Source organism: Perna viridis, chromosome 2 (genome assembly GCF_037379345.1).
Source record: "Perna viridis isolate PV_CMFRI_1.1 ecotype Kerala chromosome 2, ASM3737934v1, whole genome shotgun sequence".
NCBI classification, from domain to species: Eukaryota; Metazoa; Mollusca; class Bivalvia; order Mytilida; family Mytilidae; genus Perna; species Perna viridis.
The window spans coordinates 45,056,072-45,068,910 of NC_142446.1; the positions used below are offsets into that span (position 1 = coordinate 45,056,072).

Sequence of the window (12,839 nt, forward strand, 5' to 3'; positions counted from 1 at the left end):
AAAATCAAAGTGCTGATATCACTGGAGGTTTTTGATTCTTATGAAAATTGTAACAAAATTTCAAAGATTACATAATGTTAAATAAATTGTGATCACACATTTGCATTTTAAATATTACTAAGAATTGTTTTTTTTCCAAAAAACTGATATCCATATTAAATGATCCAATGTCAGACACATTTACAAATTTTGTTCCATTTCACCCTTTTCCACAATTTTAAACCTACATGTATCTAAAAGTTAATGTGCATTTACATTCAAAAGCTATGTCAACAATGTATTTACCCTTACTTATAATATGTCAAATAAAACAAATTTCAGCAGAAGAAAATGATTTTCTTTACACAAGATTTTCAAAAACTACGCACTTTCATCAATTTGAATTTTCCCGCCAATTTTACTCAGTTAAAATAACTGTTCTACACTTTCTGTTTAATAATGGTAAAATATTAATGATAGGATGGAGAATTTGACTGATAAGTGTGTTAAAATAAACATGCTTTACAAATTTAATGCTTCTAGACACATCACTGCAAGAAATAAATTCCCTAAATGCAAATTTCCCTCAAATCATGAGTTAATATGAAAACTAGATCTAAGTTTTATTTGCAGAAATAATAGAATATTATTAAGCTGATTAATACAAGAAACATATTAAATGGTTATCAAAGACTACTTAATGAAGTAAAAGGAATTACATTTGGACTATATTTTGTGTAGTGTTCAGAAATAGTAGGGAAGTTCCAATGATGGACCAGTAACATAAGGTATTTTGATCCTGAAGACCCAAAAAACTGCAAACATTACTCAACATTTTTTTTTAAAGAAACAAAATAAGCGATTCTAAGAAAATGTGAGGAATCAGCAGTCCATGAAATATATATGGTTTATATTTTGAAATACATCATAAATATCAATATACATGTACATGTTCATTTTTGTATTGTACAAATTGGATAAATAATAAATGAATACTAAATATATCAAATAATACCTTAATTGTACATGCATGACTTAACTCTAAGTTAGCATGACATTTCATTCTTTACTTTTAATCATAATTAATTACAGCCAGATTTGTAATCTCTTTTAATAGACCCTGCCAAGAGTTTCCCCTATAATACCAAGCTTGACAGTAACATTTCAGGCGTTATAGAATCACAGTTTGTTCCTTTTCTAAATGTGAAACTACAAAACATACAATGTAAGTTACATGTACATGTATCATTGTATTACCAACTATATTTTGTATATTGAACAGATAAAGAATATCAAGGTCTTAATGTTCCAAAGTGTACATGTACATGTAGAAGTAAAATGTACATGTAAATGCATGTTGAACCATGTGAAATCCTGTAGGAAAATTACTGTTAACTGACACTTCCTGTTGTTTTAAGCAAAAAAGGCAACTTCTCAATTATGTGTACTTGTACATATACATTGCACTTTTAATGCTACTGGTGATTCAAAATCAATTTTCAAATTTGGATTCTCTAAGTCAACGGTACTTTTCACCCCTTTTAACTGTAACAATTTGAATTTCATATACAGTAAGGTCTAGGCATACGTCCCTAGAGAATTTAAAAACTGTGTACTACCACAATTATCACACAAATACTGATATCTTTCACATGTCCATTATTTAGTACAATGAATATACATGTATAAGACCTCATGTACAATTTCATTTTGAACTGACTGAAAGGCATACAATGCACATGTATGATGTTGCAATTTTTGAAACCTTCCCCAGAAATTTTTGTACAGTTCTAAGGCCAAAAACTGTTATTTTATTTTTGCTAAACCAAAAATGGATCCATGAACATACATGAACATGTAGATTTTCAAAATACTTAAAACTTGAATTTATGGTACTACTTTGGTTATGTTGGCATGGAGAGGACATTTGAATACATTATGATGATAACTGGACATTTTTATTATAACCCACTACTTGTAGGGAAAATAAAAGTAATAAAAGTACACTGCAATGTCAGATACATGTACAGGACCAGGAGTACCATATACATGTATATGGTGCAAAGACGAACTCACTTTTGAATGACTTGAAAATAAGTTGAAAATTTCTAAGAATATTTTGGCCAATATCAAGCTGCACACTTAACTTTGTACACGAACATGTAAACATTGCTATTGTACACTGAAGTGGGTTTAAGAAAGATATTGTACACAAGAAGATGGAGGAAAAAAAAACAACTGTTCCAAAAATCAGAAAACATTTGCTAACATGAAAAAGTTCTGTAATGAATTTATACAAAATGTGCATGTTTGTTTTGCCAAATTAAAAATATTGTACAAGTACAAATGTAATTATGACTCTAAGCTACCTTTACTTTACCCACCACCACATGATTTCCTACACAATTGGTGATTGAAAACAGAGCTCAAAAAATGTTCTTTGCAAGGTTGAGTGTCATAAGAGTTCAAATATGATTGTTTTACAGTATCATTAAGTTGTACATTTACATGTTTTTCAGACAATGTATCATTACAGTGTCATGGGGCTGCCAATTCATGGTGACTAAGGATGTAAATGTAAATGTATATGTACAAAATGTGTATTACATGTATGTGTACAAATGTACATGTAAATACCAATTAACCTATGGAACAGTTCACTTGGGAGATCAATCTCCCCCATTGAAACTGTCTCAAGTGGGAGATTTTTCTTTAGTAGAAACAAATTTTGATATAATTTTTTTTTTTGTATTTTTCATAGAAAACATACTACATGGTAATTTTAGCAAACGAAATATACTCCCAACAAATCTTACAATTTAAGAGGGGAGATTCTGATTTTTTTCATAAATTTGTGAGTGCCTGCCTTCCAAATGTGGGAGGGTTAACAGAAATTTTGTACTATGGAACTGGATTGGACGGGGATAATGGAGCTGTTTCTTTCGTGCAAATGTAAAAGCAAGTTATGCATCTTTTCCAAATGCTGCATACAATGTACATTGACAACAGAAAGGATCTTTTTGGCATTCTCAACTAAAGAAAGCATTGACCCCATGTTTACCACAGAATGGAACTGAGTCAATGGAATTCCCAATGATAAGAAACTACAGAAAGCCCTGTGTTATTTTAAATCTATCATGAAAGCACAGATATTAAATACAGCAAAACTCATTAACATGATTCTTTGGTATTCAGTAACACAAGGCAATTTCAATCAAGAAAAAAGTTAAAGCTTTAAATTCTATGACTAACACTAATTGTCAAAATAACTTTTTTTTCATATCACTATGGACTGTACATGTACTTTTTAAAAGAAAAATGTGCTATAACAGACATTGACAGAACACTGACACATCATTCTGCCTTTATACAATTGATCAAAATAACCTTGCCAGATTCATAGCAATGAGAAACATTTGGATTATTGATTCAATCAGGAATTTTATTGTATTCTTTGCATGACTCAGGACTTTTCTACTTTGAAGAATATCCCTTGGTTTTGAACTTTCTATTTTTACATGCACAAGAATATACACTACATGTATATGCAATGATACATGTATGTAAAATATCTTGCAGTATCCTAGGATTTTAGAAATCATCATGTTTCCACTGGAAAACTCTAAATAAAAATTAACTTGTCTATTATGAAAGTCTACTTTCTGTTTGTTGTGGGAAAGTGAAACATATGGAGAACTTTCCCACAACAAAATTGCACTTGTCCTGGGTGGTGGGAATTTGGAATCCCAGAATACTGTCTTGTACAGTTCAGTATCAAAATATGAACAATACATCAGACAGTCTAACAACGAATAAAATTTTAATTAAAAAAATGTATAATGATAAATATGGTCAATGTGTACACTAAAATTTTAAACTGATAAACTTATTTGAAGACAATAATCAATAAATTTATGAAGAGTTGTAAATAAGACATTGTCCAGTCATTGAATGAGGGAAATAGGTGGTTGATAGGGGAGTGATTTATTATCTGGCCAGGGGTAAATAAATTCCTAATCCTGTTTGATGTCTTGATCTAGTAAGTTGTTCATGGAAATTTTATTTACTGATTACAAAACCTTTTATTGTGTTTATCATGATAATGATTAATACAGCAATTTGTACCTGTCTTAATTCAATGGTCAATGTCGTCAATTTCTCACACAATGTTACACAACTGACTAATAACTTGGATTACACAAGATCAAAAGAACTAAACAGTAGGAAGCCTAGCACTATAGAAAGGTGTAAAACTTTAATCCATTCTTGAATTTTCAAGGTGTGAATCACAAAAGCTTGATAGGTTAAAGTATGATATACATGTGTAGCAGAAAAAATCTTTTGGGAGTACAATGTACATTTCAATTTAAAATTTGACATTAACGTGACAAAATGATCAGCAATACTCCTTCATCTTCAAGTTTTACATAAATATAACTTCTTAATAATTGTGGTATTACCGATTATGGCGAAATACATCTATATAAAATGTTTTGTAAAATTATTCTGAAAATATATTTTCTGTTCTGTAACAGTAAGCAAATGTAAAAATGTTTTGTTTAACTTGTAAACTTGTGTATTGCGATGTACATGTACAGAATAGTACAAAATGTACATTAATAGTAACATGTACAGTACATACATGTAAATTTGTATTCCTGTACAGTGTTGACGAAATAATGTGCACGAAAGTACACATATGGTAATAAGTTGTCTTTAGATTCAAGTGACGAAGTTAAAAATACATGTAAATTTAGAGGTTCAAAGTGCTATGGCTTACTTAAAATTGAAAAGGTAATACAAAATGGTAAAAATCACAGAAACTGTTTTAGTACAAGTTGACTGGTACGGTACAAGTATGTAAATTTATTAACCGATTGATATTCTGGTTCAACAAAAGATTTGTATTGCACATGTCAGCAAGGCTAATATAAACGTGGCTTTTAAAGATTATTATCCTTTGCTGGTCTTTCTGAATAACGGGACTACAAAAATGAGAATTAAAATGTACAATGTCATGAGCTTTAGGTTACAGAATAATTTTTAATGATTTCCAAGTACATTTCAATATTGGCATGAATGGAGAACTGAAAATTTTTTTCACAAAATATTAGTATGGTATTACTGAGATAAACAGGAATATGGATGATTATTAATGTCATTAAAAAACACTGTTACCAATTTAAGATTTTTAATAGCAATAAAAATTCCAAAAAAAAATGTTTTTCAATTATTGTTACACTACTCATTATCAGTTATATACAATGCATGACAACTCCTGAATAGAAACTCTTTCAGCTGTTCATGAATTCTGATATACATAGTAAACTGTACATGTATCAATAAAGAAGAAAAAGAGACCCTAACTACGTAGATAAAAAGATTTATTTTGTATACTTTTATCCTTGCTTATTGGGTGAAAGATTTCCAATATTGTAGTTAATATAAAAATAGATATGTTACCAGAACTACATTTGTATGTTCAAAACATCTTTCTTTATTCATACAGTTACATGTGCCAAGCAATAGTGAAAGTCATGGTTGTGTTTCAATAAAACCTGGTTTAAACTGAATGATAGAAGTGACTGTAGATAAAATGTAAGAAATATTAATGAATTTGTTAAGCAAAAACACGTGTTTTACCTATAATAGCTTTGATAGGGACTTCGTTCTCGTTTCCACCTTTCTCTGTGTACGCTCTTTTCACTTCAATACAAGGCAAACTGCTTAAACAATTAGCACACGCGATAAAGAACGTCAGAATGCACAAGCACAAGCCAGAAATAACTGTCAGATCTAGTTTGGCGGCCATGATTTCAATTTTATACACAAATATACTTTTAATTGAACAATATTCCTTCACATTAGAAAAATCATATGATTTTTATCCAGGTACAAATTAACACACACAATCCCAGATATTTGGTCACTTGAAAAATAACTGTAAAATCCCAGTTTTATGGTATAGTCATTATTACAATCACTTCGTTACTCTTTACGATCTTCCATATCTGTTTACGTCTGCTATTCAATTGAACCCCCTCCGGCAGAATGTCACTTAGTAGACACCGGTACCGATAAAACTGAATAAGACAGATCTGTCAATCGTCAATCGATTATTTCTTTGATAAAAAATGAACAATAACAGAAAAATAAAATTATTTGTATAACGATAAAATGATAAAGATCAGATAATTTCAACACAAAAGAAATATTGGGGGCAAACACTGGAACAGCCTCAACTTCCCTTCCGAAATGAGTGCGCGATTCAGTTAAAACAGCTGAGGCGATTGGCTGATTCATTCATAGACCAAAGATCTCACACGGTCCGACGTCTGTTAACCATCCAGAACTGTCCGCGTGCTTTCTATGTCTCTCCATCTATAGCCTTAAATCTGCTCTAAATGTAGCGGCAAAATTTGGTGATTTACAAGAAACATGATCATAGAGATACAGTGCTTATGCTGCATTTCTAGAAGTTCTATTTCTGTATTAAACACAAGTGGAATATTTAATTTAAAAAGGATTTTTTTATTTTGTTGATTTATTGGTCAGTTAAGGGACTTGTCATTATTATCAGCAGAACAGGGGGTCAAACTGTAGGGGATCTACTCTTTTCTCTGTACAAAGGGGGAATTTTTTCCCCATCATGTACTTAGGTGGGGCTAGGATCTTTTAGTAGTCTATATTAAACTCCTAGGGTGGATGTAATAATTATTTGCAATTTTACAAATAGGGATCAAGAAAAAATGCAAGTTATATTTTTGAAATGACCACCCCTCAACTTCTTAAACAATTCATACTCTTAATTAATCAAACATGAGTATGTGACCAGGGACTTTATATTGTATTACTAATTGTTAGTAATATAAAGTCCCTGTTTTGACACAGTTTTTTTAAATATTAGGAAGGTATAACCTGTAAGAGGACAAGTTGAATATATTGATATTTAAAAAAAAAAGCAATTACTGAGCAACTTATACATGTATCCCTAAACATTGCTCATGTTTAATGTGTAAAAGAAAGTTATTATTTTCCGTGTACGCCTTTTACGGATTTTACATCAAATAGGATTTAATTTTCTTCGCACTTTAACAAAACTTTAAGACGTGAATTATACATCAGACGAGCTACTATAAACAGGTGAACATTTTGTTTTTGTTAAAAACGTTCCTTACTCTGTATTACAAGTTAACTTCCAGTCAGACTGTAATCAGGCTTCTAAAGTCAATTGATTGCCCAATTTACAAAGGATGTTAATGGAAGCACCTTTAAAATTCCAAAATGTTCACTGAAGAAAAGTATACCGAAAAATCTCTCATATTTTGTTATTTATTTTTTTAATTGATTTTCTTTGAATAAGTATGCATTTGAAACCATAAAAGGAAACATGTTTCTTTTACAAATAACTTCATCAACGAAGTTTTTCTACAAGCCACGATATTTTCTTTTCTGGGTCATCGTAATTATCGTAATTGTTTGACATAATTGGGCCATTTTTATAGGATTTTTTTTAAAGCAAATACGGTCAAATGCAAATTCCTCTTAAAACTTTTAGTGAGTTTTATTTACACATCAACTACCAGCAGAGTTTCAGGAGCAACAAATTAATAAAACCTAAGGCAAAGCAATGATTATTCAGCTGTGTTTGGGTAACGGCAAAAAAAATTCGTTACTTGCTCGCCTTCTCCCGAATTCTTGTTTATTTGGTGCATTTTGTTAAATTTGTTCAAAGGGAAATAACTCAGAATTCTTTTTTTTAAACACTGCACCAGCAGAAATTCAATTCCTGGGAAAAATTACCTTAACTGAAAATCGCAATACACAAAACGAAATTCCAATCTAAAAAGTGTAAAAAAATGTCGAGTATAATCAGAGACATAAATATATACAATGTGCATGTATCATATGTCTCTGGTATAATGATATAGCTTGAAGAACTAGGCCACAAAATGTTATATAAAATTTATCTTTAAAAATGTCATTGAACTGGGTCCAAGAAATCCTCCACAAAATTTCCGACCAGCTCTCTGCGCAACTAATTACCTTCGCTAACAAGGGATAGTACAGATAAGAGTTAATAAAAGTTCTTCAATGTCCAATTCGCTCAGCATGTTTCTTTCATCTGGCATGGTATTTACTTTGGAAACTCACACATCAGAAATTTTCAAATTTTTTTTTTTTTTTTTTGGGGGGGGGTGGGTGGGTGGGTGCAGGTGGAGAATAGTAAAACAATGGGGTGTTGTATTTATAATCGCTTTAAGTAAAAAACAAAACAAAACAAAACAATAAAAAATACTTATAACAAAGAAATGAAATCTGTCTAGATTACAGTGCGTAAACCGTGTCCACAAGTATTATTAGAAGTGTTTGAATGGAATGAAACTAATCCTGACTTGCACAAAAGTCGAGCACCAATTGAATTTGTGCAACGTCATATTAAGGAATCAAACATGACCCCATATAAAAAAAGAAAGGTGTAACATCGTAGACTCTTTACATTTCATTTAAAAAAAAATAGGCAATTACAACGCCACCTTATTGAAAAGTCCACATTAGCCATAATTCAAAAATGATCGCCGTCGGATATGAAAATTATTTATCAAAACTGCTGATAAAAAAGCCCTACATTTTTGGACAAGGACTGGCGCTGTACAAAACCCTTAAGCCCTAGGAAGACATTAAGAACCGTTTTAAAGTGACAACTCCATTTCTTTTTACATGCTGATCACTGTTTATACCATATAAATAAGGGTAAACAGATCAAATCGAGATTCTATTTCTCACTACAGAAAATTGCCAATGTTACATTTTTATATGTTCTAATGTTCTAGTTACATTACATGTTGTTTTTATGATATTTGTTATATTTGCGTTGATTCCCATAACTAATTATGTGACTGTGATATGAACTGTATGACATTAGTTACCGTTTTATCTGGACTTCAGTACTTTGATTTTGGATGGATCCTGCCTATATTTCTCCCTGAATATTGACTGGTGCTATTTATATTTGTCTTTTGATTGGCAAGGGATTGTGCGTACTTTTTGGAGTTAGTAAGGCTTATCTCATTTTGTGAGCGGGAAGACATAGTTGTATTTGGTCCAATTCATTTAGATATATTTACAAGGTCATTAGTATTAAGATTCCATTCAGATTATAAGCACGTAGCTGGTCGGACCAGACATAGCTATATAAGAAAAACATTTGTTTAACATATGACGGTTATAAGTGCTTATATGAAACAATAAAATAAGAACCCTAGAATCAACAGTTTTTATCTAAACGTTTGATGGTTTCTACGTCGTGCAAAAAAAAAAACAGTTCAGATTCGAACTGACCACTATACCTAATGGATAAGGCGTCTGACTTCGAATCAGAAGATTGCGAGTTCGAGTCTCGTTGTGGTCGGATACTTTTGTTGTATGAAGATTTCACGGCTTAAGTAATATTAGAGAAATCGCGGATCGTGTGTACGGCGAGTAACTTGAATTAACGCTCCGGTGGTAACCCTGCGCTATTCCGTTAATTGTACACTTGGCAGATACTGAACTCAAGTTTTACTTTTAAAAGCTGACGGACAATCGTACGCGTGCCTGCACTGCAATCATATATTTTTTATATAGTACGAGACTTCCCCTTTCAAAACGTCCTTGCCTGTAATATTTAACTGTGCCGATCGATACCTTTTTGATGTCTCAACAGTGATCGAAATGTACATGTTGATGTCCGAATTTCCTCTGACCCTGCAACACTCCACTTTTTTATGTGGATACTGATATGTTGGGTTGGGGTCAGAACGATGTGCCTTCAACCGCTTGTAACGACTTTCAAGTTGAAATTGTGCATGTCACACCTACCTAGTTCGATTCGGGACTCATTTTCCTGTATGCTGATACCAAATATGCTACAAAAATTACATTTTTTATTGACAACGAGGCCAGCCAATATGGTAGGCAGGAAATTTTCACAGAAGAAAAAAATCAAAGGTTTGAATGTATCCTTGTTATATCGACGCTTTTTTTCTTACATACTCAATTCATCTACATCTAAGAGTGATTTCTTTAACTCATACCCATCATCTGCACAAAAACAGTACCTAGATGGCCTCATGTGGTATTCTACACCCCCCCGACACTGATGACAGGATGAAGTCAGACCTATGTCGCCCTCCCGACGATGAAATCGAAAATGATACCGATGAAAGAACATTCAATGATTTAATGTCAGTAAGATCGCACGATGACTCTGAATACACTAACATTCGCCCAGAAACGTTAACTTCACGAAAATCCATAGATTATGAACAATTCGAATTATCACAGAGTGAACACTGGTCCGATCAGTCATATGTAAAGAACACACAACCTATCCCGTTAGTTCAATGCACATGAATTCACATGATGATTTAAAATTGTCACAAGACTCCTATATCCCGTCCCAACAAACATATGAAACTTTAGATAATGTTTTACATGGGTTACCCAGAAAACGTTATATTCAGAAACTTTCCCAACTTTGTGACAAGGATGAAAGTTTAATAACTTGGTATTGAACTGTACTCCTTGGGAGGGCCTCGTCAATCAATGGATGTCCAAATGGAAAACTCTGCGACAGAAAAACAACCAACTTGAGTTCAAGTGTTAAGAAATATGCCAAAGACTGTTTCGTTACCAATATGTTTATAAACGGTAACGATTCTGAGATTGAAAATGTCTTTACTGAATCCAGTAAACCAGCACAAAGTGTTGAACATGAACAAATTGAAAACCCAGTTCACGATGTTGAAATGTCCGGAGTCATACAGTCGCTCGAAGAGAGAGTTGCCACCCTTGAAAAGTTGTTAAAGTCTAAAGACGAACGAGAAAAAGAATAGAAAGATAAAATAACTGAACTTGAGGATATTGTAGAAGCTAACTTTAATACTTTTGATTGTTTTCAAGCCGAATTTCAACCGAAAATTCAAAAATGTAAGTCTACTGTCAAAACATTTGACTCTGCACTTGAAAGCATCGGCGCATTTGACTTTAATACGTACTGTTATAAAATGTCAGATCTGAAAACTGAAGTGAGGAAAAATAGCGGGTGTATAAATTCTATCCAAAAATTAATTAGGAAAATTCAATCACCCGTTAAATAATCAAACGTCATGTCTACAGATAGTGAGATTAGTCGGGGAAATAGTGTGACCTCCTTAGGCGATAATACAAAACACTGTACACAACGCAGCGATAGAGAAACCTACGTTAACAGAGAATACTGACTCAGATCTAAATTATAGAGACAATTTTGAGCCAATTAGCTGTAATGATGATCCCAAGTTACATTTGATTCCACCAATAAACGTTTGTGACTACGAAATGTCAACCTCAAATCAAAAGTTATATAGTTCAGTTGTTAAAAACCGGCTTCTGCCCGAAAACGTGAAATCATATCGAATTCCGGTATGTGTGAATATGTCGTCAGAAACCCCGCATCCTGTAAATTATAGGTCAACTTCGAGTACAAATCGTGAGCGTGAACGAAGTTCACTTCAGTACGCAGTCGAACACCGACATCTTTCAAGCCGTAAACCGTAAAAGAATTTCACGCTTCTATGTTACTAACATTGACATAAATTCTGACCGACAAGCCATGTCTGACTTCTTAGAGTGCAAAGGTGTAACGGCGTCAAATATCATATTTTTTCGTCCCAAGAAAGGTAGACTGTCTGCTAGATTTAACGCTCCGTCCGAGTTTCTTGACTTAGTACAAAACAAAGCGTTCTGGCCTCCTGGAATGATATGTCGATATTGGTATAACAATCGCGAATGGAACGAGTGGTTAACTAAGCAAAATTCACAGCAATCATCATGAACAGTGCGTCCATAATCTTAATATAAATTATGTTATCAATTGTTGTGTGGAAGGTTAGAGGGATTATGTCGTCTGCAGCGTGCTTATCGGACTTGTTTCAGTATAGCCGATGCGACATAGCTTTAATAAGTGAACATAAATTGCTTCCACATTCGTTGAACTTCCTCGATAGCATTGATCGTAATTATACGTCTTACGCTTCTGCAGATACATCTGTGAAACAAGAGACTAATAGATGCGGTAAAGGAGGCGTAGCAATCTTATGCCGTAACGAAATAAAACTCAATTTTACACAACTCGAATGAAATTAATCAGAACGCACCATCGAGATAGAATTCAAACGAGATCAAATCAGTCTATATTCATATTTTCCGTGTATTTACCGTCAAACAATAACATTGATGAATACAAGTATGAAATTAATATTTTGAATGACTACATCAATTTCTATTCACGATACGGATATGTAAAAGGAGGAAACTTTAATACTAGTGTTAACGAACGAGACCTGTGTCATACTAATGTTTATAAATCCACCGAATTTTCCGATCTTATCTTAAATAACGGAATGGTCCCTGTAAACAAAATGTGCGTTTGGTCGACATATACCTATATTACCAGCAAAACCACGCTTGATTACATTCTTGTGGATAATACTTTAAATACTTTTGTAAAATCCTGTGCTGTCGTAGAAGAAGGAACATTAGCTAATACGGCCGATCATCTGCCTATTATTATCAACATTGAAATTCCTATGATGCCGATATTGATTCATACTAGTGATCTTGCATGGTCATCATGGCACAAAGCGACAGAACTAGACATCAACAGTTATAGAATATTAACTGATGACCAAATTTCTGTAAACAATCTTAGAATTTCGACAAATTGTGATATTGACGCAACTGCTCAACAACTTACTGAATTATTGTTGTCGACAGCTGAATCGTGTATACCCCATAACCGCTTTAATAGATTAACAAAGCCATACTGGAATGACGAT

At 32.7% G+C, this 12,839-nt stretch overlaps 1 protein-coding gene across 1 annotated transcript in view; it reads right to left on the reverse strand.

Annotated features, from left to right (window-relative positions):
* LOC148625296 (glypican-6-like) overlaps positions 1–6,002 on the reverse strand; it is a 48,208-nt gene extending 42,206 nt beyond the window's left edge. The window contains exon 1 of the mRNA XM_088568766.1: positions 5,623–6,002. Within this exon, the coding sequence (XP_088424892.1) occupies positions 5,623–5,791 (169 nt within the window). The 5' untranslated portion in view covers positions 5,792–6,002. The remainder of the gene's footprint in view (positions 1–5,622) is intronic.
* Between the last annotated feature and the right edge of the window lie 6,837 nt (positions 6,003–12,839).